Below are 25,348 nucleotides of genomic sequence, written 5' to 3'. Positions count from 1 at the left end.
ATACTAGATGCTACTGTGATATATTTTTATAATTGACTAATTGTAGCATTGCAAAAGCTGGCCTCCATGCTTTAAAGATATTCAAATACTTAATTCACCTTAATTCTGTCCAATTAATGGCACAATTTATTGATCCACAAAATTGGAGGGTCAATAGATGGGCCTGTAAATCGCTAAGTCTAGAGATGATTTATAGTCTCTGCAATGCCCACAGAAATCAAGCTCTTTAGCCACTGTAGAAAACACTACAGTGTATATTGCTTGTATGGAATAATCAGGGAATTCATTGCTTGTGAGGGATGCAAGATCTCTTTTCCTCTCTTCACTGTGATAGCACTGGCGCCATCCAGTGAGATGTATATTACATCTCACTGACGCAACATACCAACATACCATGACGCACTGTCAGCAGAAGATTAGAACTTTAAGATACAAGGAAATGCTATGTTTACCAGCTTTATTACGTTGATCCATTCTAACTGATGTTTCTTTAAAAAGCTGTAGTGACATGGGATGACTTTCTTACAATTAGGCCTATTCATTTGCATATGGTGCAGTTTTACTCGGTTCTTCAATGTGTGATTGCTCTGATGAGACAAGAGAGACAGAGTTGCTTAACACGTGTTCCAATGTTTAAACAGTTGCATTCCCTGATGACTGACTGCTCGGCCTAATGATTGCTGTTAAGTTATCTTACTCTGCTCAACTTTCCTTTGCCCTCTAGTCACAATTAAGTCGGTTGTCATTGTAAGGTGGAAACACAAATGACCTGCATTCCTTTCTTGTGCCCCGGCCAGGGTTGTGACAGATTAGGTGGGGCAAGTGTATCTGTTTTCTTTACCTGTCACACCCTTGCTTGCTATGCTCTTTCATACTCCCTCCCTAACAATCACGGGTGGACGTGTTTTTGAATGCATGTAAAAAACGATTAGAATTTATATGTGCCTTCTTCCCCTAAAACCTGTGTATTAATCACACCATATTAAAGGTCTATGATTTATGGAAAACTCGATAATTTATTCCGTATCGACATTGCCAAATAGGGATTTGTTGCATAAAAAACATTGTTATTGAACAAAAACATGTTAACTGCAAAAACGCTTAAGAGAAAAGCTGTTATCTCTAATGTGTACTACACACCCTGTCGGACCTAAATTTGACACAGCACAAAGACAGTAGTTCAAAGTCGAACAGATAACACCATCATATCATTGTTAAACTCTGTTTATAGTACTATTAGTACTGAGAGTTTTCAGTGCAGGGATGTGTTTCAGTTACAACTAACTTATTGTATTGTTCATGACTCACGTATAACAGGTTCTGTGGCCCAGTGGTATCAATAGTAATTAGGTTTCTGAGGTCATCTCGTTTCACCCATTGCAAAGGTATGCATTAGTACTCCCATTAAATAAGTATTCCACCTACTTCCCTTTGACAAAACAAGAAAAATACACACAAACACATATGTGCACACACATACACATAGACACTATTAAATACACTCATAAATAAACCAATGCTCAGGAATGTTGCACCAAGGAAAGGGGACAAACTACATTAAAATGAGGACTGAGGAAGCAGAGGGCAGGGCAGAGAGAGGGAGAGAGAGGATCCCTCCCCATACCACTACTTATGCTCCTTGTTAGGCTCCGCCCACTGGTGGCCTTGAAGTCTCCTCCCTTGAGGTCAAAAGCACCGGTAGCGACATACGTTTGTGATAGTTGAGTGGAGACAATACTTCAGAGCTCTTCTGGAACCCCCAAGGTATGTCGTCTCTATGTTTGGTATTTGTATATGCTGGTAATTGTTTTGCAAATGACTTTCAGGTGTATTTCAGACATGTGTAATATGTGCTTGAGGAAATGGGTTCTTGAAGTAATAAACGCAACTGGGATAATTAGGATAACAGGTAAAATAGTGGACTGGCAGGTGTTAATGACAAGTTAACAATATGGTCACTCATCTAATAAGCAGAATTTATTCATAGATGGTAATGGTAATAATTGTCTATTAATAATAAGTATCTTATTGTCATTTTACTCTAGAGGTTATGTGTTAAATGTTTTAGAGTCGTACTGTAGTCCTATTCATATCCGATTTATAGTAAGCCAACAATTTATTGATTGCCAGGATGTGGTGAATAACATCCTTTCAGGCCAGAGAAAACTCTGCCTATCCTCTCCCAAACCTTTATGGAAACCACACAATAACCTGCATCAGAACGTTATCTTATTTGATCTTATCTGATATATATAAATGACATTCTGGAATGTGAAAACAGAATGTCAATTTGTAAGTATTTCTACTTTAACAACATTTTGAAAGTATTGTCTTGGGCTTTCTCTTGTCTATAGGTAACAGTCTCAACATGGTCTCACCAGCCACCCATGTCTCTGGTGAAGCTTTATAAGCTTCGACAACTTTATTTTTTAACCTCTTCGGATATACCAAAGGGCATTCATTTATTTAGCTTATTTCCGATTAAAATGGCCCTTAGCCTGATACTGACAATAGTTGGTCTGGACATGGTTGAACCCAAATATTTCCTTGTCTTTTGTTTACACTGTACTGTTCGTCCTATAGAATGCCTGTTGGAGGCAGGGTATATATCGTTATCATGAATGCCTAATGGAATGTTGCTGACATCCCCCTCGCCCAAAGGTGTGTTCGGAGAGGGTGTGTTGTGGTGGATGGGTGTATCACCACCACATGGACAAGATCAGGGCCAACTGGTTTGGATCTCAGTCTGGCAACCAAGATTCTAGTTCTCTGTGTGTCATTACTCTGTTGGCACAATAAAATGAATAGGCATGGGTTCTCCGCCGGAATTTGTAGGTGGATTAGCTTGTACTTGCTTGCAGGGGAAGACGGGGAACACCGCTGGTAGATAAAGAGATTTTTAGAAACCTGAGTGGATTGTATGGTCGCAGTTGTCTGGGACCATTTGAGGATATCGGATACCCGTCTGATGTCACTCGTAATCGACTGGAACAAGAACCAACAGCGTCCTCTAGTGGCTGACATACAGAAATATTGAAAAATACTTTTTTGCTCTGTCTTTGATAGGAAAAAAAACACAACACTGCCGACATGTCTTACTCCTACCCAAAAAAGTTCATCCCGTCTTGTAAGTATTGTGTAATTCACTCGTTATGTCGTGGTACACCAATGACATGATATAGTCATTAAATAATTGATATAGCCTATCCAGATGTTGCTCTTTCTCAAGCCCCAAGAAAACCTTAATTCCCTATTAACTTTCCATTCCTGATGCAGCCACCTCAAGTACTCAGGTGAAGACGTCCCGGCTGAAGGACAACAGCTGGATCCGCAAGGATGAAGAAGAGGATGAAGACATTGAGTAAGTCCCACATACACAATGCATTGTGTATGTGAGTCATACTGTACATCCATCCATCCATACATACGCACATACATACATCAATACATACATCCATATATACATACTGACAAACATACATACTTACTTACTTACATACATACTGTACATACATACATACCTACTACATATACACACATTCAGACACACACTCCTTCAACCATCCCTCCATTCAGCCATCCATGCATACATGTGTGTATGTGTACACAAGGGTGCACACACACACACACACACACACACACACACACACACACACACACACACACACACACACACACACACACACACACACACACACACACACACACACACACACACACACACACACACACACACACACACAGACACACACACACACAAGCAGTAAGTGCATAGACAAAGCTTTGGGTGTGATCCATATCAGTAGAGTCTAAAGCACTTGGAATGTGCTGGTCATATCTCAAAGTACGGGTTACATACATACCTTCCTTTCATAGTCGTTAAGCAAGGTGACCTGCTTATTATTATCAGCAATGGTGAATAGAATACCTATATTCATATGTGAATGAATTCTCTTTTCCTCCCGTAGTCGAGATCCTAACTTTGGAAAGACTATTCTGGGCCACGTTTCCACTGTGACCAGTGACAGGTAATTCAACATATTTCTGGATTATTCTATGCCAAAATTATTGGTTTAAAATGTGAACTCAACTATATGTCAACTATATTTTCTTCTTATTTTCTGATAATAATACTAATAATACAGTTATTAATAATAATTGTTACTTTAAACATTACTTTTCACTATTCACTAACTTCTTTCATTTATTTTTGCGAGCAGCAAAGTGCCTGAAAAGACAACTGACAGCAAAGGCACAAGTTATGTTCAGTCTCTAACCAAGAGGTAGGATCTTGGCACTAATCATCACTCAAAATACTCATAACATTAACATGGAGAGTATTCACTAACTTCTTTCATTTCTATTTGCGAGCAGCAATGTGCCTGAAAACACAACTGACACCAAAGGCACAAGTTACGTTCAGTCTCTAACCAAGAGGTAGGATCTTGGCACTAATCATCACTGATAATACTCATATCATTAACATGGAGAGTGGCTAAACAAACCCATAAAGCTGGGTGCAGTTTAGCCACCACCATTAACATCCCAGCTATGTTTAAAGACTGTGTTTGTTGGGGGTTTGGGGTTGTTTTTTCTTACTCAGATTTAGTTCCAGTCAGGAGGAACTGGACAAGATAAGGTGGGTGTGCATGTTTCTGGGCCACAGATATCCCCCTCAAAGACGTATTGATTTATAAATCAATGTCATGGGCATGGCACATTGTATGCTAATGACACATGTCTTTCATCTGCTGCATGTCTCCTAACAGCAGGATGACCACTAACAGGACCAACACTAACAAAAGGAGGTATAGTGTTTTAAAAAATACTAATAAGACATCAAAATACTTAATTAATCATAATATAATACGTTGTTATCCAATCAATCAATCAATATCCGTTATTTAACCAGGTAAAAAATATGTGAGATTAAAATCTCTTTTCCAAGAATGACCTGGCCAAGAAGGCAGCACTGTTATACGTTCTTATTATATGTCATGAATGATAATGAATGATTTGTTTTGTGTCCTTGCCACCACAGTACCCTGCCATCCCCGGGGTGAGACACTGTCAAGATCCTCTGCCCTCGGCAAGGTTCAATATCCAAAACAATGTTGGAGAATCATGTATTGAATATTGTATATTGATAACTAAGCGTGTCCTTATCAATGTCCCTCCAGATCCTCCCTCTCAAGCACTTCTAGCCTCACAGAAAGTCCTAAGACAAGGTAAGACCCAAGACAGAGCTGCATGTAAACCAATGCTAAAACATCACTGTGAAGCCTGTGTCTGTTCAGGCTGTAATGGGTTTCTCCTCCACTGCTTAACGCCTACAGTAGCACTACAAGCACCACCGTTAGTGAGAACGGCAAGAAGACCGAGACAACCACTACTACATCCACCAGGTAGAGTGAACAGCTCACATTACACTGCTTTATTCCTCCATCTTCATTGTATTACAGTACAGAAGGAACACCAATTCACTCATTGATCCTGCCCACAGGTCCGGGACTTTCACCGATCGTGTCTTCTCTGATGGCAAGAGCTCACTCAAGGGGTAAGAAGCACATTGCGACGACTGCATTTGAAGTACCAATATATATATGTATAATTTTTATATCAATAAATATATAAATATATATATATAATACTATTGTTTAATTATTGATCAATTCATATTTCAAATTCATATTTTTTGGATATATATCAATCATATTTGTATGTTTTTGTATTTGTGCTGATGTGTGCTGCTCATAAGCCTTAATTTGCCCTCTAGGATGTCTGAATTACACATCTTATTAAATCTTATCTCATAACAATATATTTATCTACTATCACAGGGCCCCATACTCTCCCTTGTCGCCGTCGTCCACCAAGGTGACTGAGACGACAATAACCAGCATTAAAGGGTAAAATGCATACCATCCTTTAAAATATGAATTTAGATTGGAGATTAACATTTAGGCCTACTTTCATATCTCAAACTATATTTCAGGGCTGATATGAATGCTCTGTCTAGAATTACATATGCAATCCTACCTTCATATCTCAAACTATATTTCAGGTCATGTAGTTGATATGAATATGTGTCTGTATAGGATAACATATATATATTCATCTCTCTGTATTCATATATGAATCCTTTATTGTTATTTTACAGGGCTGAAGACCCGTACCTTGATACCCTAACCTTTAAAAGGTAGGTTGGATCACCCCTCATGAACTACGTATCAATCATATTACTTTTATGACATATTTCATGCAAACACAAGATTGTAATTCTGGTGTATTTCTTCATTATAGCAAGCCTGGGGCAGTCAAATCTGGCACCGAGGGGTAAGTTTGATTTAAAACTGTTGGAATGGGGACGAAAAATGTGAAATCTGTTCATTGTGAGGTCCCTTAGTCGCTAAGCTAAAGAAAGTGTTTTCCTTTCCTTCCCTCTTCAGGAATACCTATAGTACGACCAAAACAAGGACTTCCTCAAGGTGAGTGTGTCTGATGTCTGCTGAAAACAAAAGAACATTCTGTTTGGAGAGAGAAATACAACAAAAAAGTATTGATGACTAACTATTCTGGAAAAACCTTATAGTGCTGAGGACAAACTGTTTGACAGCCTAATACCTTCAATCAAGTCTGACCCCAACTCTTCTGTGAGGTGAAGCAATCTATCTGTCTGACATATTTTGATCCATCCATCCATCTATATATATATAGATATATATTCTGAACCTCTACTGACATTCACATTTCTTGATTTGCAGCACCACTGTAACCACAACCTCTGTTGTGAAAGTGGAAAGCCTGAATGAGTGAGTTCAGAAATTAAAGATGACATGCAAAAAAGCATCATCCTGACATAAAGCTATTGACTAATCAATAACTTTCATGGATTTCCTTTTTTCAGAGAAGTGTTTCCTGCTACCCCAACAACAAAGAGCTACTCCTCGTAAGACAATCAATGCATCATACAGGCTACATGCTAGCATAAGCTGTGTTTCCTGTAATGGCTGCTGAATACTGAATACTCTTTGTGGGGGAGACAGGAAGTCTGTGCTCCCCTCAAAGAAACCTGAGCTCCTCCTGATAGAAAAACACATTTTCATTCCAATGCAGTTCGCTCCAATTAGAATTATATGCATTACAATGTAGTGTAGACTAAATGTAAAAAATATACATTCAAATGACATATGCAGTTATTATTTGAGGGGGAACATCCCCGACCTAAGAATAAACTGGCATAGTCATCATATTAAAATGTGTAGAATTGTCCAGTTGTTTTGATCCTCAGATCTCAAAGTGTGTTTTTGTCATCATGTGGAGCCCCCTTGTAGTAGTATTGTGGACAATGACCATACGTATGTTTGATCTTTCAGCAGTGAGGACCAGTTGTATGACACCCTGCTGCCCAAGTCCATCACTGGCCTCTCTCCGTCTAGCAGGTGAGGCGAACCCCATGTGTACCTACTTCATCATAATGACAATAATATAAAGACAGACATATAAAGCGTCTTGAATAGTGTATGAGTATCGGGGGGATATGACTCCTCTTCCACTGCCAGCCTCTTCAAACCAGTAAAACACACAGAGAAATCAGTATAAGCACGATCAGCTCACCTCACTTTAATTATATCAACAGCACTACAAGTATCACAAGGAGAGAAGTGAAAACTGTGGAGAGCTCCCTCAGGTACGCTCCTGATTATGATTACTATACTATATTTAAACGAAGCAGACGCCCTTTCTATCAACATCAACCAAACTGAAGTCCTCTCCCACCATTGACTGCTTTAAGTCCAACTTTAAGACTATTATTTTCTCCCAAGCTTTTAATCTACCATAATACCCCCCCCCCTTTTTTTTCCCTTTATCCCCTCTGATGTGCCCATGGTACATTATTATTGTTGTTGTACTATTGTCATTGTTTTGTTTGTTTGTTAAGCACTTTGGGTCAACCATGTTGTTTTTTAAATATGCTATATAAATAAAGTTGACTTGACTTGACTATATAGTTACATATATAGAATTCAGTAAACATATTTTGATATGTTTTAATATATGTTGATTCACTCTCTCTCTCCGTCATAGTGACAAATACAGCAGCTACAGCCCGACTGTCCGCAGCAGCGAGCCAGACTTCAGGTATGAATATTCATGTTATTCATGTTAATCATTATCAGCCAATAATGAATAACATGATGATAATATAATAGTAATAATACTGAAACAATGATACTAACAATAAAAGATGAAGCAGACGGCTTATCTGCCATCTTCAATGCATACATAACTTAGAATATATACGATCATCATGAGGATATAAGCCCATTTGTACAGAGCGTCATCAGATACATTGATGGCGTACCTGATGATATATACAGAGCCGGATTAACCCAAAGGCAAACTAGGCACGTGCCTAGGGCCTGATCGGCGGGGGGGGGCCCAGACAGAAGTAAAAAAAAAAAAAAAAAAAAAAAAAAAAAAAAAAAAAAAAAATGAAATAGCCAATACAAATGTCCTGCCTACTATTTATTTCAGTGATAATATATCAATATATATTAATTAAGTAAAAATAGTGACGTTGTTTATCTTAACGTTACGTCACATTAAAGGCACCCAGTGCAACTTTCGAGGCTTAAAAATAAACATTCAATTTCTAGTCTTTTTTACACGTAGTAAGTTTCAATAACTCCATACCATTACATACCGACATTCAAGCAGCAAAGATGAGACGTCGTTGTGTGGTGAGAACTGATAGAAAATCGTAAACAACAACAATCGCCGGTGGGGAGAAGCCATTTTTCCATTGACTGGAAGCCTGCTTTATTTATTGTAGGTTACAAAAAATAAAGAAAATGGCGGCATTGTTGTTGTTATCGAAAGACTAGAAATTGAATGTTTATTTTTCATTGAATGTTTACATAAAGTTGCACTGGGTGCCTTTAACGCCAATCAGTTAAGTCCGAGAGGAGGTCAGCGGGTCAAGACTAAGCGGAACAATAAAGCTAGCAGGCAGGTCGTTTCTTGTGTAGGCTAACATTCAAGATGCTTTTGGGTGCGGCAAAACATAAAAAGAAAAAAATGAAGAGGAACAAAAGAAGAAACAGCGGGGGGCTTTACAGAAGTTTCTGTCGGGCAGCCGTCCGACAGCTGTGAAGACAGCGGAAGACGCTGTGGCGCCGTCAACATCAGCGCCGTAATTTTCTACGATGAAAAGAGTGAAAACATACCGGAGAGCAACAGTAACAGAAAAAAAACAGAATGCCTTTGCCCTGTTGGCAATTGAGAATAGATTTACAACCTCCCTGGATTTTGAAGACATTATAGAGGACTTTGCCTCATCAAAACTCAGGAGAAAGCATCTGTAAATGTAAGTTTTCCATTTAAAAATCTAAATCTTAATAAGTAAAGTGAATGCATATAAATGAAATGCATAATATAGGGCTATACTTTCTACTATAATGAAATGAAATATGAGGAACAAACCAAGTACCGGTATATTCAAATCTCAAACAGCTGTCTTTCAGCTTATATATACATTTTATTATTTCTCCACAAGATCGTGATGATGCTGTCAAGATGTGTTTCTACTGCAATGGAGGCCTGTGGTGCTGGAAGGCTGAAGATTATCCCTGAGTGGAGCATGCTAAATGAGAGTGTTGGAAAATTGAAGATAGGTGATGCTTGTCCATGAAAATAAACATCTTTACCACTACAGCACACTTTCTCTGACTGCATATTTTATTAGTCTTTGTATATTTGACTACTTATTTAACTTTTCAATTTAATCAACACATTTAATTAAGATTTTCTGCAAAATGCAATAGCTTACTACATTTATCTTTTTTGCTCTGTTTACATAGCAATGCTGACACCGTGACACCTATTGGTGATTTACTGGGACTACTGCCTTAACAATGACACTGGCAATGGATAAGATAAGGATAATTTAATAGCATTTAATAGAGCCGTGTAATAACGTATAAATAATAAAAATCAAAAAATAGTCTGATAGACTGTTTAATATACAACACATGACTTATTTTGGCGTACAAATAACCAACTTGTAACCAAAGACTACGCTATGTAAAATGTGAATTAACTTTTATTAGTAACTTTGGTAAGTGTTAGGGTTAGGTTAGGTTATCGATGGAGGGGGGCCCAAAAAATACAGTCTGCCTAGTGTAGTCCATTTATTTAATCCGGCTCTGGATATATATATATTTTAATAATGAGAGGCATAATCATTATTATTTGATTATAATTACTATACAATATTTAAATGAAGCAGAAGCCCTTTTGACCAACATCATCCAAACGGAGAGTGCGAGAGAGTCAAATAGAAAGAGACTTGTTTAAATATATGGTTGGGTCTCTGCTGGAGTAGGTAATCCTGGCATGGTTAAATATATGTTCTAAACTTCAACTCTGTCTCTCCTCACAGTGACAAATACAGCAGCACCAGCCGGACCTACTCCAGCAGCGGACTAGACCCCAGGTATGATCATAGCCATTAATATTTATATTATATATAATACAATCATATATTCATATTAATCATATGAATCATTTACCAATAAAATAGTAATAATACTGTAAGAGAGAGAGAGATATTGAGAGGGAGAGGGATAATGAGGGAGGGAGAGAGATTGAAAGAGGGAGGGGAACATGTTTAGATATGTTATACATTTTAATTCTTTCTCCTCACAGTGATAGATACAGCAGCAACACCAGGACCTACTCCAGCAGCGGATTAGACTCCAGGTATGTTCATAGCCATTAATGTTATCTCAATATTATAACCGTATATATTGATATTAATATTATAAATAATTATATTTATAATATTCATAATGATATAGCAATATAATAAGTATAATGTGAGTGAGAGAGAAATTGAGCGAGTGAGAAAGAGTGTGAGGGAGACATAGAGAGAGAGAGAGAGAGAGAGAGAGAGAGAGAGAGAGAGAGAGAGAGAGAGAGAGAGAGAGAGGGAGAGGGAGGGAGAGGGAGGGAGAGAGAGAGAGAGAGAGAGAGAGAGAGGGGGAGAGGGAGAGAGGGAGGGAGGGAGAGAGAGAGACATTAAATAAATGGATATGTTATACATTTCAATTCTTTCTCCCTCACAGTGACAAATACAGCAGCACCAGCAGGACCTACTCCAGCAGCGGACTAGACAGGTATATTCATAGTCAGAATTATTAATATTATATAAATGTTAATTATATATATTATATATAACAGTTTATATATCAATACAAATAATAATCATATTTATAATATTCACAATGATTATTATCATAAGATAATAATATGAGAGAGAGAGAGAGAGAGAGAGAGAGAGAGAGAGAGAGAGAGAGAGAGAGAGAGAGAGAGAGAGAGAGAGAGAGAGAGAGAGAGAGAGAGAGAGAGAGAGAGAGAGAGAGAGAGAGAGAGAGAGAGAGAGAGAGAAGTTCAGATATATGGATATGTTATAAATGTCCATTCTGTCTCTCTACACAGTGATAAATACAACAGCACTAGCAGGACGTACTCCAGCAGTGGACCAGACTCCAGGTAAAGTCTTTATTCTAATAATGGTGTTCATAATAATAGCATTATATATTACAATTGTATATTATTAATAACTATATTGATATCAAATAATCATGAATACTATACAATGTGGCATTGACAGGAGTTTTGATTATTTTGCGTTATGTCATGAAATTGCTGAATAGATTTACATGTATTATTTTAATATACTGTATGTTTTAATTTCTGATAATCTCATACCATGTTTGGTTACTTCCTAGTTATGAGTACACCACTATCAACAGCCCCTCAGTCTACACCACCACCTCCACAACATACAAGGACAGCAGGTATGGAATAACACAGCTATGATAGATTCAGCATATTATTAGAGATTTGGTCCCTACTATTCATACCACATCATGAACTTACTACAATATGAAAAAACTACAATATAATACTACGGTATGAAGTTTGCAGGATAGTGTATTTAGGGTGTGCGACTCCAAGCTTGTAAGGTAATCGGTTTAATCATGTTTTGTTTAACACTTAAGGATGGATGACTACTTGGATGGGGACTCCTTCTCTTCTAAATCCAACATCCAGACTTTGTATTCAGCTTCTGAGAGGTGTGCACACACACGCACACTAACACATACACGCACAAACACACACACATTTTGTCAAACTGTTATTGGCATACACTATTTACAATGCTGATCGTCTCTTCTTGTTTTGTTCCATGACTCCTGAACTATGCAGAACCGTGATGGAGAAGGATCTGTGCTCCTACTGCCGAAAGCCCTTCAACACTGAGGCTAAGATGGTCCTCGATGACATGAAGATCAACTGTCACGCATCCTGCTTCAAGGTAGAGAACAACACAAGGCGGCATTTACATACTAAAAACCTGCTAAGACCTGCATTTTAAAACTCACAGACTCAAAGAAACGTAACTCTTTATTGTCGATGTGTTAAGACATACAGGGGTTGGTGAGGCTGATGTGCTTATAAAATTGTTGTACATTTAAAAAATGTTCAAAGAAGTGGACAAATAAACAAATGTACAACTGTAACCGTCCATCACCATACAAGTGTTCCATCCAAAAGTATCTATCAGCCAATAAGTGGCCTTTAGGAGAGTCCATGCTGACCATAGAGCTCCTGTCTAACGCAACGTGTGCTCCACCAGTGTGAGGTGTGCAGCAACAACCTGGGAAACCTGAAGGCCGGGGACAGCCTCTGGATCTACAGGCGCACCGTGCACTGTGACCGATGCTTCGAGGTCACCAGAGGTAAACAACAACACTCACACGAGACGATGTCATCTTTAGGGAAATGTGGACCCCGTTTTATTATTAAATAGTATAGCTTTCCACTAGCCTTTTGAGACCATCCTCCTCACATTCTGTTTCACAACAGAATCCTCACATTCTGTTTCACAACAGAATCCTCACATTCTGTTTCACAACGGAATGTGAGGTCACTTGATCAGGAAAGTCTCCGCGCTATAGCATTCCACACATTAAATAAGAACAATTCAAATCAATCAACTGGAATAATTAAATAACTTTTGCTTTCTTGCAGAAAAATGGCGGCGTTGACCATCAGACCTTCTGTGAAGACCTTCCATAGATAATAGGCTAATGATGTAACTTCAGTTTAGGTACTGTATGCTCAAGGGTGAAATTGGTTATCTATCTTATACATATGGATGTGGCACATAGACATGTTATAGTCAAAAGGTTGGGTGCTATTAAAAGATTAAAAGTGTATACATAGTCTATCAGCAGTTATGATGAGGGTTTGACTCATTATTTTATCTTTTTAAAGACATACTGGTCTTTAATGACATCACTACCTGTTTTTGTTTGTATCTGTGTATTAATCTACTTTTTTTGGGCCGGGGGCTTATTAGTACGTGCAATAAAGGTATTAACCTTAATATTGAATATCAATAAAATACATATAAATACGCAACGCCTTTTGGTCTGTAAATATTTGAATGCATTGAATTGAATGAAAAAATACGCATGAAAATTTGATACTATTTGATAATTCTTGAGCCAGATGCCTTGTTTGATCCTTGTGATCTAAATTGACTGTGAAGTCGATTTGGATTTAAGCATCTTCTAAATGAGCAGCCTAGATAATGATACTGAAATAGTTAATTCTGGGGTTGTTAATTTACCTAGTTAATCCAACAACTGTCAATGTACTACTGCACATGAATGGAATAAAGCGGAACAAACAATAACACAACACAATATATTACCAAACAATATAATTAAATCGAAAACGTTAATCAACAAATTTCTGAAATCTAAAGAAGGAACCGTCTTTGATGTGGGTTTATTTCCCTGTAAAGTTTAACATAATTCCACATTTGTGGTGGTGTGATGTGATTTTAAGTGCTTGAAGTCGACCAATCAGGTGGAGGCAGCATGGATGCTTTCTCCTGGTTGGACCGCGGTCCTCCAGCCGTCTGTCTCGCGCCGCGCAGCATCTATGGGGGCCGAGCCACACGGCTCTTGTGCTCAAATCGGAACGTGTAGTGCCTACAACCAGAGGGGAGATCTGGACACTTGTCATTGAACTGAGAACCAGGACCCTCTACCATCCACGCGTATAGGCCGGGGTTTTAATTTGTCATTATCAATGTGTTTTCCTCATGGAAGCAGAAGTGTTGAACCCCCAGATGATGGCCGACGTGAACGGGAACAGTAAAATAGCGAACGCGGAGCTCGAAGTGATAAAGCTGCAAGAATTGGTGCGAAAATTGGAGAAGCAAAACGAACAATTGCGGACCAGGGCGAACGCTGTAAACAATTGCACAATCAGCGGGCCTCATCTGAACACCTCCTTGTCCTGTCTACACGGCACCACAACGTGCTCCAGCGACCATTTCTCTGTGGATTACAGCGTTTTAAGTTCTACACAGTCGCATCCGAGTGGCCTTGATACCAACACCACGTTCCGCTTGGCGGAGGAGCCCTTCGCCTATTTCCAGCCGAGCTCGGTGTCTCGTGATGCTGCTGCCGAGGAGGGCGATGCTGAGGCTGGACCCACGGTCCTGGATGAGGTGGAGATGCTGGATCTCAACGCAGTGCTACCGGCTGGCGATGCGGATACCTGGTAAGGGCTTGTTGCTTTGGCTGTCGCCTCATGTTGTTGTTATGGTCATTACCACCGCGACTGAAACGTCCCTTGCCAATTAAATGTACATCATTGATAATGTTTAGCCCACATTGCTACGATTACAATTTGGGCATATTTTGAAATGACGGATCTGTCCAAGAGGATCTTTGCCCGAAATAGTAATAATGGCTATATCACAAGTGCATGCATATAGGCCTATACAGGCCCACTATGTCAAACAGGTTGTCAATAATTAATGCATAATTTCATTGTTATTCCTATACAATCAAATATAAATTTAAGTGTAGTACTTTATAGTGTATCGCGTTTGTCTTACAGCGCGTCCAAAATGGGTGATATTTTAAAAGGTGCACACAATGAGGAGTGGTATCTTTTCACAGTGCACGCCGTCTGAGACAATGGTCCTCAGCCCTCCACGGTTTTCCTGCCTGCTGCTGTTTATCCCGAAGCTGAACTACTTTCACTTCTGCCTGTGAAAGTACCTAGTGTCCCTGCACTGAGCGACTCTGTGTGATATGGGCGATGTGGAAATCTAACGGGTTGTACCGAGCTCTTCCTCTCACTCCATTTAACAGAACTAATAACCCGCCCTGAGTAAGCTTGGTCCTCTTTAACACTGTGGCCTATTTAACCACACGAAAGGTCTTTTTCTGTATTCTTAGCCTCTTGCCAAGGACACGTTGACAACATCTATACGTGCACGAGAAGCTACTGCTTTGCAGTCACCGTTTTTTCTCTCTAGTCCCATTGATCGTGTTGATTTATGTATGGAGAACACCGAGTTACTGTGAAATCGGTTTCACACAGTGGCCCAGTGCCTTTAAATGTAGGTTTGTGTGGTGGGAGGTGTTTCAGAGGAGGTCAATATTATATGGGGTATCTTATTTCCAGCCCTGCTGTTCTATTATCTTGTCTCAGCATTTACTCCACGGTTCTAGCACCAGATGCTACATGGGCTATTTTTCAGATCAAGGCCCTGGAGTCTTTAATTGTATAGATCAAACACACACAGACATACACATTACACCATACACACACACACACACACACACACACACACACACACACACACACACACACACACACACACACACACACACACACACACACACACACACACACACACACACACACACACACTAACACACAACCATATATACACACACACACACACACACATAGACATATACACGCACACACACACACTCAGACACACACACACACACACACACACACACACACACACACACACACACACACACACACACACACACACACACACACACACAAACACACAGACAATATTTCTTCAGAGCTGGGAAGAGGGGATAAAATCACAGCGTAAAATATGTCCTGTATCTCAGTAGCAGAGACAACTCTAATACCCCCTTATATCACCGGGGATAATCAAAGTGTCATGGCTGCCAGAGCTGCTGAACTCGCCTGTGTGGCTCTAACTGTAAAGCTGTGACTGTGGGACAAATAAAAATAAACTATAAAACAAATCACACAGCAGCACTGTTTGATCCCTCACAGGTATACGGTATATGTGTTGTGTTTTGCGTGGCTGACGATCATCGCTCCCTTTACACAGCCGCTGTGTTTACCGCCGGCACGCCGGCGTCTGATTGGGAGATGAAATATCACCAGTGTGGAGCCCACCATTGTCCCCGCGGGTCCACTGGCCTCATGTTCTCCAGCTGCTTCCTGGGGCTTCAAATGGAGCCTTTATTCCGCTTCACAACACACCCCGGCTGCCTCATTATAGCATTGCACTGAACTTCACCTGGAAATCTGTTTCCTGTCATCTGGACGCGTCTCGTTCAAGGGCTATGGAACAGAAGTCTAGCAAGTTATGTTAACTAAGCTTGTGTGTGTGTGTGTGTGTGTGTGTGTGTGTGTGTGTGTGTGTGTGTGTGTGTGTGTGTGTGTGTGTGTGTGTGTGTGTGTGTGTGTGTGTGTGTGTGTGTGTGTGTGTGTGTGTCTGTGCATGTGTGTATCTGGGTGTGTGTGTGTGTGTGCGTGTGTGTGTGTGTGTTCCAGGCTATACGTGAGTCCCCGGGGCCGGTTCCAGGGCGAGGCGGTGCTCAGTCCTCTCCAGTGGTGCAGGCAGGTCCTGGACCACCCGGGGCCCGAGGTGGAGCTGGCCAAGATGACCCTCTGTCACAGACTGGACCAAGGTAGGCTATAGGCCTGTACTCAAGGGTGCTGTCGACCTACTGCCCCGTGTTCAGTGTACTGTGGGCATAGATGGGAAGGTGCTACAGTTATGGTATGTTATTCATGGAACAGCATACCGTGATACACACGTCTATACATCTATACATTCATATATACTTGCATACAAACAAACAAACATACATGCATTCATACATGCATGCATACATACATACATACAGTATGTATGTATGTATGTATGTATGTATGTATGTATGTATGTACATACATACATACATACAGTGTACATATACATGTATGTATGTATACAGTCAGTATGGTGTACTCTTGCATGTATATTATGCCATTGGTGTGCTGTAGCATCTCCAACCCACGTATGCCCACGCATGTGGCAGCCCGCCTGGCCACATGTGGACATCTGTCCCGACAAGGCTTAATGCCATGTGATCGCAGAAGCCTCACACATCCTGCTTCCACATAGAACAGGATTTACACTACATTTTGCACATAAGCCAAGTGTGTATCTGCAACATGAGCACCAAATACAAACTCCATTTGGGTTTCCACTTGGGTTGGACTGAAAAGGCTTAATCTTGTTTCTGTTGATGTTTTTTTGCAATGAAAGATTATCTTTCCCTAGACACATATCAATATGTTTAACTAAAGTGTAATTAAAAGAGTATTAATGAGAAAATGGGAAACATCTTCTTACAGAACACTTAATTATAGGATAGGATAAATAAACCAATAGCCTTTTTTTAGTTCCTTGTTTTCCTCAACCCAACAATAACAGACCACTGTCAACATAAAAACAAGCAAAACATATATAACTTTGAAAACATATACAAATCTGGTTATTTACTCTCAAGCCCAATGTTAGTTTTGTAAGTAAAAAAAGTTCAGAGACACTATTTTAACATTGACCTCATTTTGGAGCAGATTCGTTCTGCATCTGGTTTCTATAACAGAGACTCGTGCCATGAATATATTTGTGTGTCTGCATTCAATGCAGCATGTCAATGTATTCAGTCCACACAATCTTCAAAATTCACAAAGCAGTTGGTGACCTTTTGTTGTTTTATCTGATCTGCATTAATTCAATTAAGTCAATATGCTTGTGTGTTTGTGTGCGTGTGTGTGTATATGTGTGTGCAATATGTTTGTTTGTCTGCGTGCGTCAGTTCTTGTGTGTGTGTTTATGTGCCTGAATTAAGGTCTTGTCCTCTTTATGAAACTGTTTTCAGGGAAGATTTGGCTGGGCTTGGCCAGGCCATGAATGCTCTTTTGTTGCTTAACCTTAGTAGCTGGTTGTTTTCAGTACTGGCTCTGAAAGACTGTTTCATCCAGCACTTGTTGATGGGAATGCCTAATACACTGCTCCCCCTGGTTTGTGCCTGTTTGCCTACCAATAAACAGCCTGCTAAATGAATGTTTACATGCTTCCACACACAGGATCCCTGTGTCATTCTACGCCAATATTATTGACCACTTAAGGATTAAAAAACTAATTGAAATATGGAACATTTGGGACTTTAAATTGGAAGCATGTGCTGCTTAATTCTAGCTGCCCTTAAATGCGAAGCTGACCATCACTGTTCTAATCCAGAAATTTGGAAAGGGAAAAGCCCACATGCAAAATCTCTGCTTATCCTTACATCCCCGGCAGTAAAAATCTGTACTTTAACACAATAAGCCTCTGTGGTCCGCCAAACCTCGTATTAACACGTTATCCAATGCAAAAGAACTCTGACCTTATAACCTTAGATCATCAATTCTGATCTGCAAACTGAAAGTGTTTGTGTGTGTGTCTGTGTTTGTGTCTATGTCAGAGTGTGTCTGTGTGTAGTTGGGAGTGTAAATGCGTGCCTGCATGACAGTAAAAATGCATTAATCAGAGATAGATTAAGTTGAGAGATTGGGAGATCGAGAAAGAGAGAGTTAATAGGAAGGAGAGAGGGGGGGGAGAGAACGAGATCGGAAGACAGAGATTTGGAGAGAGAGAGATTGGGACAGGGCAAAGCTCCAGGCTCTAACCCGACTGACCTGGCCCCCTTTTCCTGCCCTCCTCCCTGCAGCCAAGCGATGGAGGACCGCCCCCTCGGTACGACCCTACAGCTGCATAGAGGGCCTGTCCAGCCTCAGTCTCCCCATCCTGCCTTACCCTAAACCTGCTGCACTAACCGAGCCCCCAGGTAACCGCTCCCACCACCCTACGCACCATTCACTAACCGCACACTATCGTTTTCTCTTAACCCCTGTTGCACACAAGAGAAATAAGGAGATGCCTCAACCTCGAGAATCTGTGTAGCCGAGAACCCGTCGTGGGTCGGTCCAGATTGAAGGAGGCGAACACTCCCTCCCGAGGGGATTTAGATAACGGTTGTCTTTATCAATCGTACAACCGTCGCCGGGTGTTCAGACTGAGAAAAGATCTCTCTTTGAATCGTAATCTCAGAACTGTTTTCAATTTGAGATTTGAGGAGAGATTCAAATTAATTAATGACATTAACAAGGTCATATACGGTTGCTTCTAATCCCAGAGGCTTTGGATTTTATTCGCTGGGTTACTTGTGTCTCGTTGTTGTTGTTGTAGTTTGTTAGAGACACATCCCAGGATGTAATACACACGCATATTACGTTAGTCTCTCTGACGCCAAGGTGACTTTGAAATTCTGATTTTAATGGCTTTTGACGAGAGCAGGGTGAGGTAAACCATGATGGCCGTTTCTGTTTCGTTTGATCTAAACAGCCTGAAATGAAGGAGTTCATAGTGCGAAGTGAAGCTTAGAAGTGGATTTTCTTTGACAAGTGCAACGTTGGCATTGCGGGGGGGGATGATGCAATGCTAGTCAGTGCAATGCAATGAAATGCAGTGCAGTGCACTGAAATGTAATGCAAACCAAATCAAAGCTAGTGAACTACTTTTATACACATGTATCACATCTATTGACATTTTCTCATTAAGATCTTCACAAGTTTTGCCATAGCCTATCTCGACATATGGATATTGTTCAGCAATGCTACAGACTTCTTATCACTCAGATAATATGAGATCGAGAGCGAAAGAGCACACGTACACCTGTAATAACAACTCATAACTATGACTTCATACATATAACTACATACTTTGGACAACACTACATAGGAAACAACAACTACCGGTACTAGTTTAGTCACTCACTCAGTAATCATGTAGGCATAAAACCCCTCTAGTACTAGGAGGGCAAGTTGGCAGCCTGTCCTTGACCCATCAAAAGTAATATTAGTAAGGAGCTTAAACAATTTGGTTGGTCTGCCCACACAACAAGATGTAACATACACTCCAAACATCCCAGCGGATTATTCCCTTAATCAATTGGACGTCTTCTTAGGACATATCTTCCAAAACAGAGTGTTGATATCGACCCTGGAATATGTAAGCAGCAGCACGGAAGCGTGCCTCTGCCTGGAGATTAGAGACTGATTGTAACCCCGCCCTCTCTGTCGATCTCTCCCACGCCCAGCCCCCTTGGCCCTGTCCAGCCATCCTGTGTCCCTGCTGGGCCTCCCGGGCAGGCCTCTCTCCACCCTCAGTGACAGGACTCCGACCTTCCTCTCTAACACCGCCCTCCACAGTAAGGCTCATACTGACATCCGCTGTCTCTGTGTTTATGCTGATGCTTACTTCGTGGGTGCGAAGCAAGCATCATTAAACCAATGATGTCATTCATGCAGTCCTTTAGATTCCTGCAGTCATAGTCATTCAACGAATAAATAACCCCAAATGAATAGTCATTATAGCATTTTAAAATGATACGATAAAATATTAGGTATAAGATAAACTAACAGATAAAATGGCAGCAATCTGTCTGGAGTATCTTTATTAAAATACACGTTATAATTATCATATTTAAATGAGAGCGTCCCGGTCAGAGTGATGAGTATCTTGTGTTTGTTGTGGTTCTTGTAGACGTGGGTCGCCGGCACGCGGCCGTCAGTCCCCAGTCCTCCATGGACAGCGAGGTGGGGGCGTCGGAGCTGGAGGAAGACTCCATCTCAATGGGCTACAAACTACAGGACATGACAGACGTGCAGGTCATGGCTCGACTTCAGGAGGAGAGTGAGTCTTCCGGCCAGCTGCTCTCTCCCCTCATTCCCTCTTTTCCTACTACGCGAGGGAAATGTCAGCCAGCCAAAACAAAATAGTCTGACCTTTATCTTGGCTATTCCTATTAATGTTATGTAGGTGATTTGGGTGAAGGACTGACGCACCAGTCTGTCCAAAGTGTCCCCCTCCCCATGATGGGGATTCATGGCTGACAGGTGCCTTCAAACGGAGTGCGCAGACGGTGCCTCTGATACTGGCAGTAGTCAAAGGGGTCCACACATGATGAGCCTCCCGAAAAGCACTTGACGCTAGGTTAGGCATTCAGAATATAGCAAGCCAACAGATGGGAGTTTAGCACTTTAACTCATCAAAGATGTATTTAGGTTTAGAAAGGGAGAAAGCCGTTAGAGTTTAGATTCTGTTGGTTATAGAACTTCAAACAAAGCTGTGCTCTGATTGGATGCGTTCCGAGAAGTCAGCGTCAACTAGGTCAAAGTATAAATAGTTTGAACTTTGAGCACAGCATCAAGGTGGAGAATCTGAGATACCTGTAATGTAGCATCAATGCTTGGCGCGGCTTCAAAACCCGACTCCGTAGGAAAACATTGACATTGCGCATCATGTGTGGACGGCTTTAACGAGTCCTTGTGATAAATCCTGATTTATGGCGCCCCCTGCAGGTCTCCGGCAGGACTACGCTTCTACCTCAGCCACAGTCAGCCGCCGCAGCTCCAGCTTCTCCATCAACTCGCTCCGGCGCAGCGAGATGGACCTGGAGGAGGAGGATGAAGACGAGGACGAAGGCTACGACCAGCTGCCCCCTCCCCAGCCGCGGCTCTTCCGCACCAGCTCCATGCAGCGGGGGGGCCTGCCCCACTCCCACACCTTCTCCAGCATTAGGGACTGCAGACGCAGCCCCTCCAGCCCCCAGTTCCCCCTGGGGGGGCTCTCCCAGTACTCTGGGGCCCCCAGCCTGGCCGTGGACACCAGCATGGGCTACAGGAGTATCGCAGCAGGTGAGGGGGAAGGGAATATATACAAATCACCAAGAACAAGAAGTACCAAATACTTGGATAATTGTTATAATGCACTTGATTTGTTTTGCACCTTTCAAAGCAAGGTTTACAATGTGCTTTAATATGCACAATTAAAAGCGATTAAAGCTGGGGAATAAAACTAAGAGATGTACATAGTGGGAGGGAGGGGAGCAGTCAAATACAGAAAGAAAATATTTATTATTATTTATTTATTACTGTTTTTGTTTGTATTAGCTGGTTCTGCACATTGATTATAAAGATGAACAAAATGATTAATTGTTCATTTGCAGAAATGCGTTGGCCGTTTAATGACAATGACAACATTCAAGATGATCCATCAGATGAGGGCTTGGTGTGGGGACTAAAGCCAATGAGAGCAGGCTGTGTCCCACTGGGTCCCGTTAAGCATCTTAACCATGGCTACCACATGTGGGTCATCTCTGATGGGAGACCAGCGGGTTTATGGGGGAGGCGGGTTTAGAGACTTTACAGCATCCAGACATGGCAACGTCAAAAGGATTCAACACTGGTTCACTGACTGATATATTGTAATGCATTTTACCAGATGGTTGACAGTAAACGGAACGATCATTAATCTTTTACATTCAATTCCACAGTAAATAAAACCCTTCATATATGATATGAAAACAATTATGAATTGAGTTTAAATGTATTCTGTTTGTTTAATTAGGTTTTTATTGTTTTTATAATGCCTATATTGATCCTTAGCCTTTGCGTGCACAACTGACAAACCAAACTGCTGAGGATTTCTACTTTAATTTGGCCTGCCCGGTTTAAATTAACCGAGTTGAGTAAATAGTACACTTATATTTTCTTGTGGGATAATTTGTGTTCCACGTCACTTTATTTCAGTCAAACAAGCAAAAAAAATATTTTCCGGTACTTTTGCATGTACAATTACAACGAAGTTAACAGATGATATCATGTTGTTTCAAGAAAAATGCTGTGACGCTATGCTGCTGTAGTATCCCTGGTCAGATTCCTGCACACCAGTATATGCACGTCTTGACTCTCCCACTGTATTGTTTTGACACGGCTATGACTATAGAGAAGTTACGGAGAAGCATGCCCAACCTGCTCAGATCCCCCAGCATGGCTAGTGTCCCCAGCATTCCAAGCCTGCTGTCCCCTGTCAGCCCCTCACCTGGCCCCTCCTCCCTGCCAATGATGTCTTCCCTCCGGAACAGCCAGAGCTTTGACTCCTCTAGCGGCCTTGCACGACTCCAGTCATCCAGTAAGAAAAAACCCTTCTCTCCTCAAGTCTATGAGTTAACCCATGCTGTACTGTTTACAGGGATTCAATGCATGGAATAGTATAGGCGTAGCCTCGCACAGTCAGACAAATTTCGCTCATTAGCACCGGAACGTTTTTGTTGATGGGCGTTGTCAGGCAACCTCACACTGCAGCCGGTTGGATGAGCTTCAGCCAGTCGGATCCCGAGTGTCGTATTTCCAAAGTAAACACTGTTGCACCCTTCACAGTTACTTTGAACGTTACTGCTAACATTTTCATTTAAGTCCAAAAATCCTGCACTTAAATAAAACTAATTCCAAAGCAGAAATAAGATTATAATATAAATGAATCCATCGTAGAAAAGTCCAAAATTGTACTTTCTGATTTTATCATTTATTTATTTATCACACACTGCGTTTGTTGATTGGCCGACTGAATTCTTTTCGGAGCCGAGCTGTCTGTGTAGGGCTGGTTCCAGACTAGGTCTCGAGACAATACTGGAGGTGTGCTCGCAAGATATACAACATAGAGATACACTTTTGATTTACACAAGATTTAATCAATCAATTTACACAGTAAGAAAATAACATCAATGGAGTAATCCAGAGTGCAGGTAACAGGGTTTTAGTTATCTCTCTGATTGGATCAAATGACTGCCAGTTGGTGTCACTTGCAACTAAGTGACATCGTCCCTATGTTTTATGTGTTTCATTGTATTCCCTGGTTATCCTTTAAATCTAAGGCATGTCAGCTTCACAAAAGGCATGCCAACGTCTCTCAAGAATACATTTCTATAGTCCCTCTGATGTCAATCTCTCTCTCTCTCTCCTGCTCTCCCCCCCCTCTCTCTCTCTCTCTCTCTCTCCCTCTCCCTCTCCCTCTCTCTCTCTCTCCCCCCCTCTCCCTCTCCCTCTCTCCCTCTCCCTCTCTCCCTCTCCCTCTCCCTCTCTCTCTCTCTCTCTCTCTCTTTCCCCCACTCCTCTCCCCCTTTCTCCCTCTCCCTCTCCCTCTCCCTCTCCTTCTCTCTAGTCCCTTCTCCAGGCCAGCTCATCCAGCGTGTACAGAGTGTGGGCAACTTCGCCAACATGACAAGGCAGCCGCTGAAAGCCACCGCCTATGTCAGCCCCACCGTCCAGCAGGGCCCCCCACCCTCCACCACCCCCAACACACCCAGCATGACCTCCTCGGTCAGCCTGCACTCCTTCCCCAGCGGCGGGGCCTTGCCCATCCAGCACCTCAAGCCCAGCAGCACCAACCCGGTGGCGCTGCCCCTGAAGGCAGCCACCCACCAGGCCTCCGCTGTGCCCCGCACCTCCCTACCTCGCCCGGCCTCCTTCGTAGGCACCAGCGGGATATTCCGCCCCAGCAAAATCGCTCAGCCCACACGCAGGTAAGCCCAACGTAAATCACTGCATTATGTTTGGTGCGCAAATGAATTAAGGTTTAATTATCCATGTAAGTGGAGACGACCACAGGGAAGAGGAAAACATCTGCAATGAAAACGGATGATCATTTGGTTTTATCCTTTTGCTTAATTGCCCTCGGATTCCTCATTAAACTGTGTGAGAAACGGGGAGCCAGGGCGTATTATCGCTACCCCGGTTGTGTAGGCTCTCCCCTCTCCTCAACTGATTCCACATGCCTCTTTAAACCCCACAGTTTGCTGGCCCCTCCGAAGAGCATGGCCGCCTTGAGCGCCCTGAGGGACGGGAGTTGGAAGGACGGCTGCTACTGAGGCAGAGCTGAGGAAGACGCGCCTCCGCCCGGCGTACAGGGTAACGCTGCAAGAGAGCCCCACAAAACCCCCCGGCCCCAACTCATCTGCCAGTTACGTTGTCAGAAGGGTCCTTTCTTGGGGTTTTACCCGAGAGAGAAAGACTGTTACAATTTGGGAAGCACTGTTGTACCATATGGTATAGTACCGAGAGGAGTAGGGATCCAGCAGGCTGGATCTCGACCTAATAACCTGCTGATACACAAACTGACCTGTTGGGAAATGAGTGTACTGAGCCTGGCAATATGTTGATATGTTGATCAGTTGTTTGACATGAAAGTGATCCTCTGTGACGTGGTATGCATAAACAATTGTGGATAGTTCATGGTTTGATTGATTTGAAA

General features: G+C 41.7%; 2 protein-coding genes across 7 annotated transcripts; both read left to right on the top strand.

The window, feature by feature from the left end:
- Positions 1 to 1,685: 1,685 nt before the first annotated feature.
- Positions 1,686 to 13,930, top strand: scel (sciellin). Of its 6 annotated transcripts, none has more exons than XM_056580220.1 (31): positions 1,686 to 1,764; positions 3,067 to 3,127; positions 3,277 to 3,361; positions 3,969 to 4,028; positions 4,221 to 4,283; positions 4,375 to 4,437; positions 4,604 to 4,639; positions 4,773 to 4,808; positions 5,042 to 5,059; positions 5,181 to 5,228; positions 5,337 to 5,405; positions 5,504 to 5,557; positions 5,841 to 5,909; positions 6,161 to 6,199; positions 6,304 to 6,336; positions 6,450 to 6,488; positions 6,593 to 6,658; positions 6,765 to 6,812; positions 6,908 to 6,949; positions 7,377 to 7,442; positions 7,640 to 7,690; positions 8,089 to 8,142; positions 10,445 to 10,498; positions 10,711 to 10,764; positions 11,130 to 11,180; positions 11,503 to 11,556; positions 11,796 to 11,864; positions 12,069 to 12,143; positions 12,277 to 12,385; positions 12,707 to 12,809; positions 13,102 to 13,927. In XM_056580220.1, the coding sequence occupies exons 2-31, from the start codon at positions 3,091 to 3,093 to the stop codon at positions 13,116 to 13,118; spliced, it is 1,662 nt and encodes a 553-aa protein (XP_056436195.1). In that variant the 5' UTR covers positions 1,686 to 1,764; positions 3,067 to 3,090; the 3' UTR covers positions 13,119 to 13,927. The 6 variants fall into 6 exon arrangements, with proteins under 6 accessions (XP_056436195.1, XP_056436194.1, XP_056436193.1 ...); XM_056580219.1 differs by having other exon boundaries at positions 4,770 to 4,808; positions 7,380 to 7,442; XM_056580218.1 differs by having other exon boundaries at positions 4,770 to 4,808; positions 13,102 to 13,926.
- A 66-nt stretch (positions 13,931 to 13,996) lies between these two features.
- slain1a (SLAIN motif family, member 1a) lies at positions 13,997 to 24,965 on the top strand. The gene is made up of 8 exons (XM_056580423.1): positions 13,997 to 14,649; positions 16,717 to 16,853; positions 20,801 to 20,950; positions 21,619 to 21,954; positions 23,045 to 23,230; positions 24,260 to 24,365; positions 24,441 to 24,620; positions 24,890 to 24,965. Exons 1-8 carry the CDS (start codon positions 14,186 to 14,188, stop codon positions 24,963 to 24,965), a joined length of 1,635 nt encoding a protein of 544 aa, XP_056436398.1. The 5' UTR covers positions 13,997 to 14,185.
- The last annotated feature ends 383 nt before the right edge of the window (positions 24,966 to 25,348 follow it).

Source organism: Gadus chalcogrammus, chromosome 20, assembly GCF_026213295.1.
Source record: "Gadus chalcogrammus isolate NIFS_2021 chromosome 20, NIFS_Gcha_1.0, whole genome shotgun sequence".
In the NCBI taxonomy this organism is placed as follows: domain Eukaryota; kingdom Metazoa; phylum Chordata; class Actinopteri; order Gadiformes; family Gadidae; genus Gadus; species Gadus chalcogrammus.
This window is presented reverse-complemented; position numbering and strand designations above follow the sequence as displayed.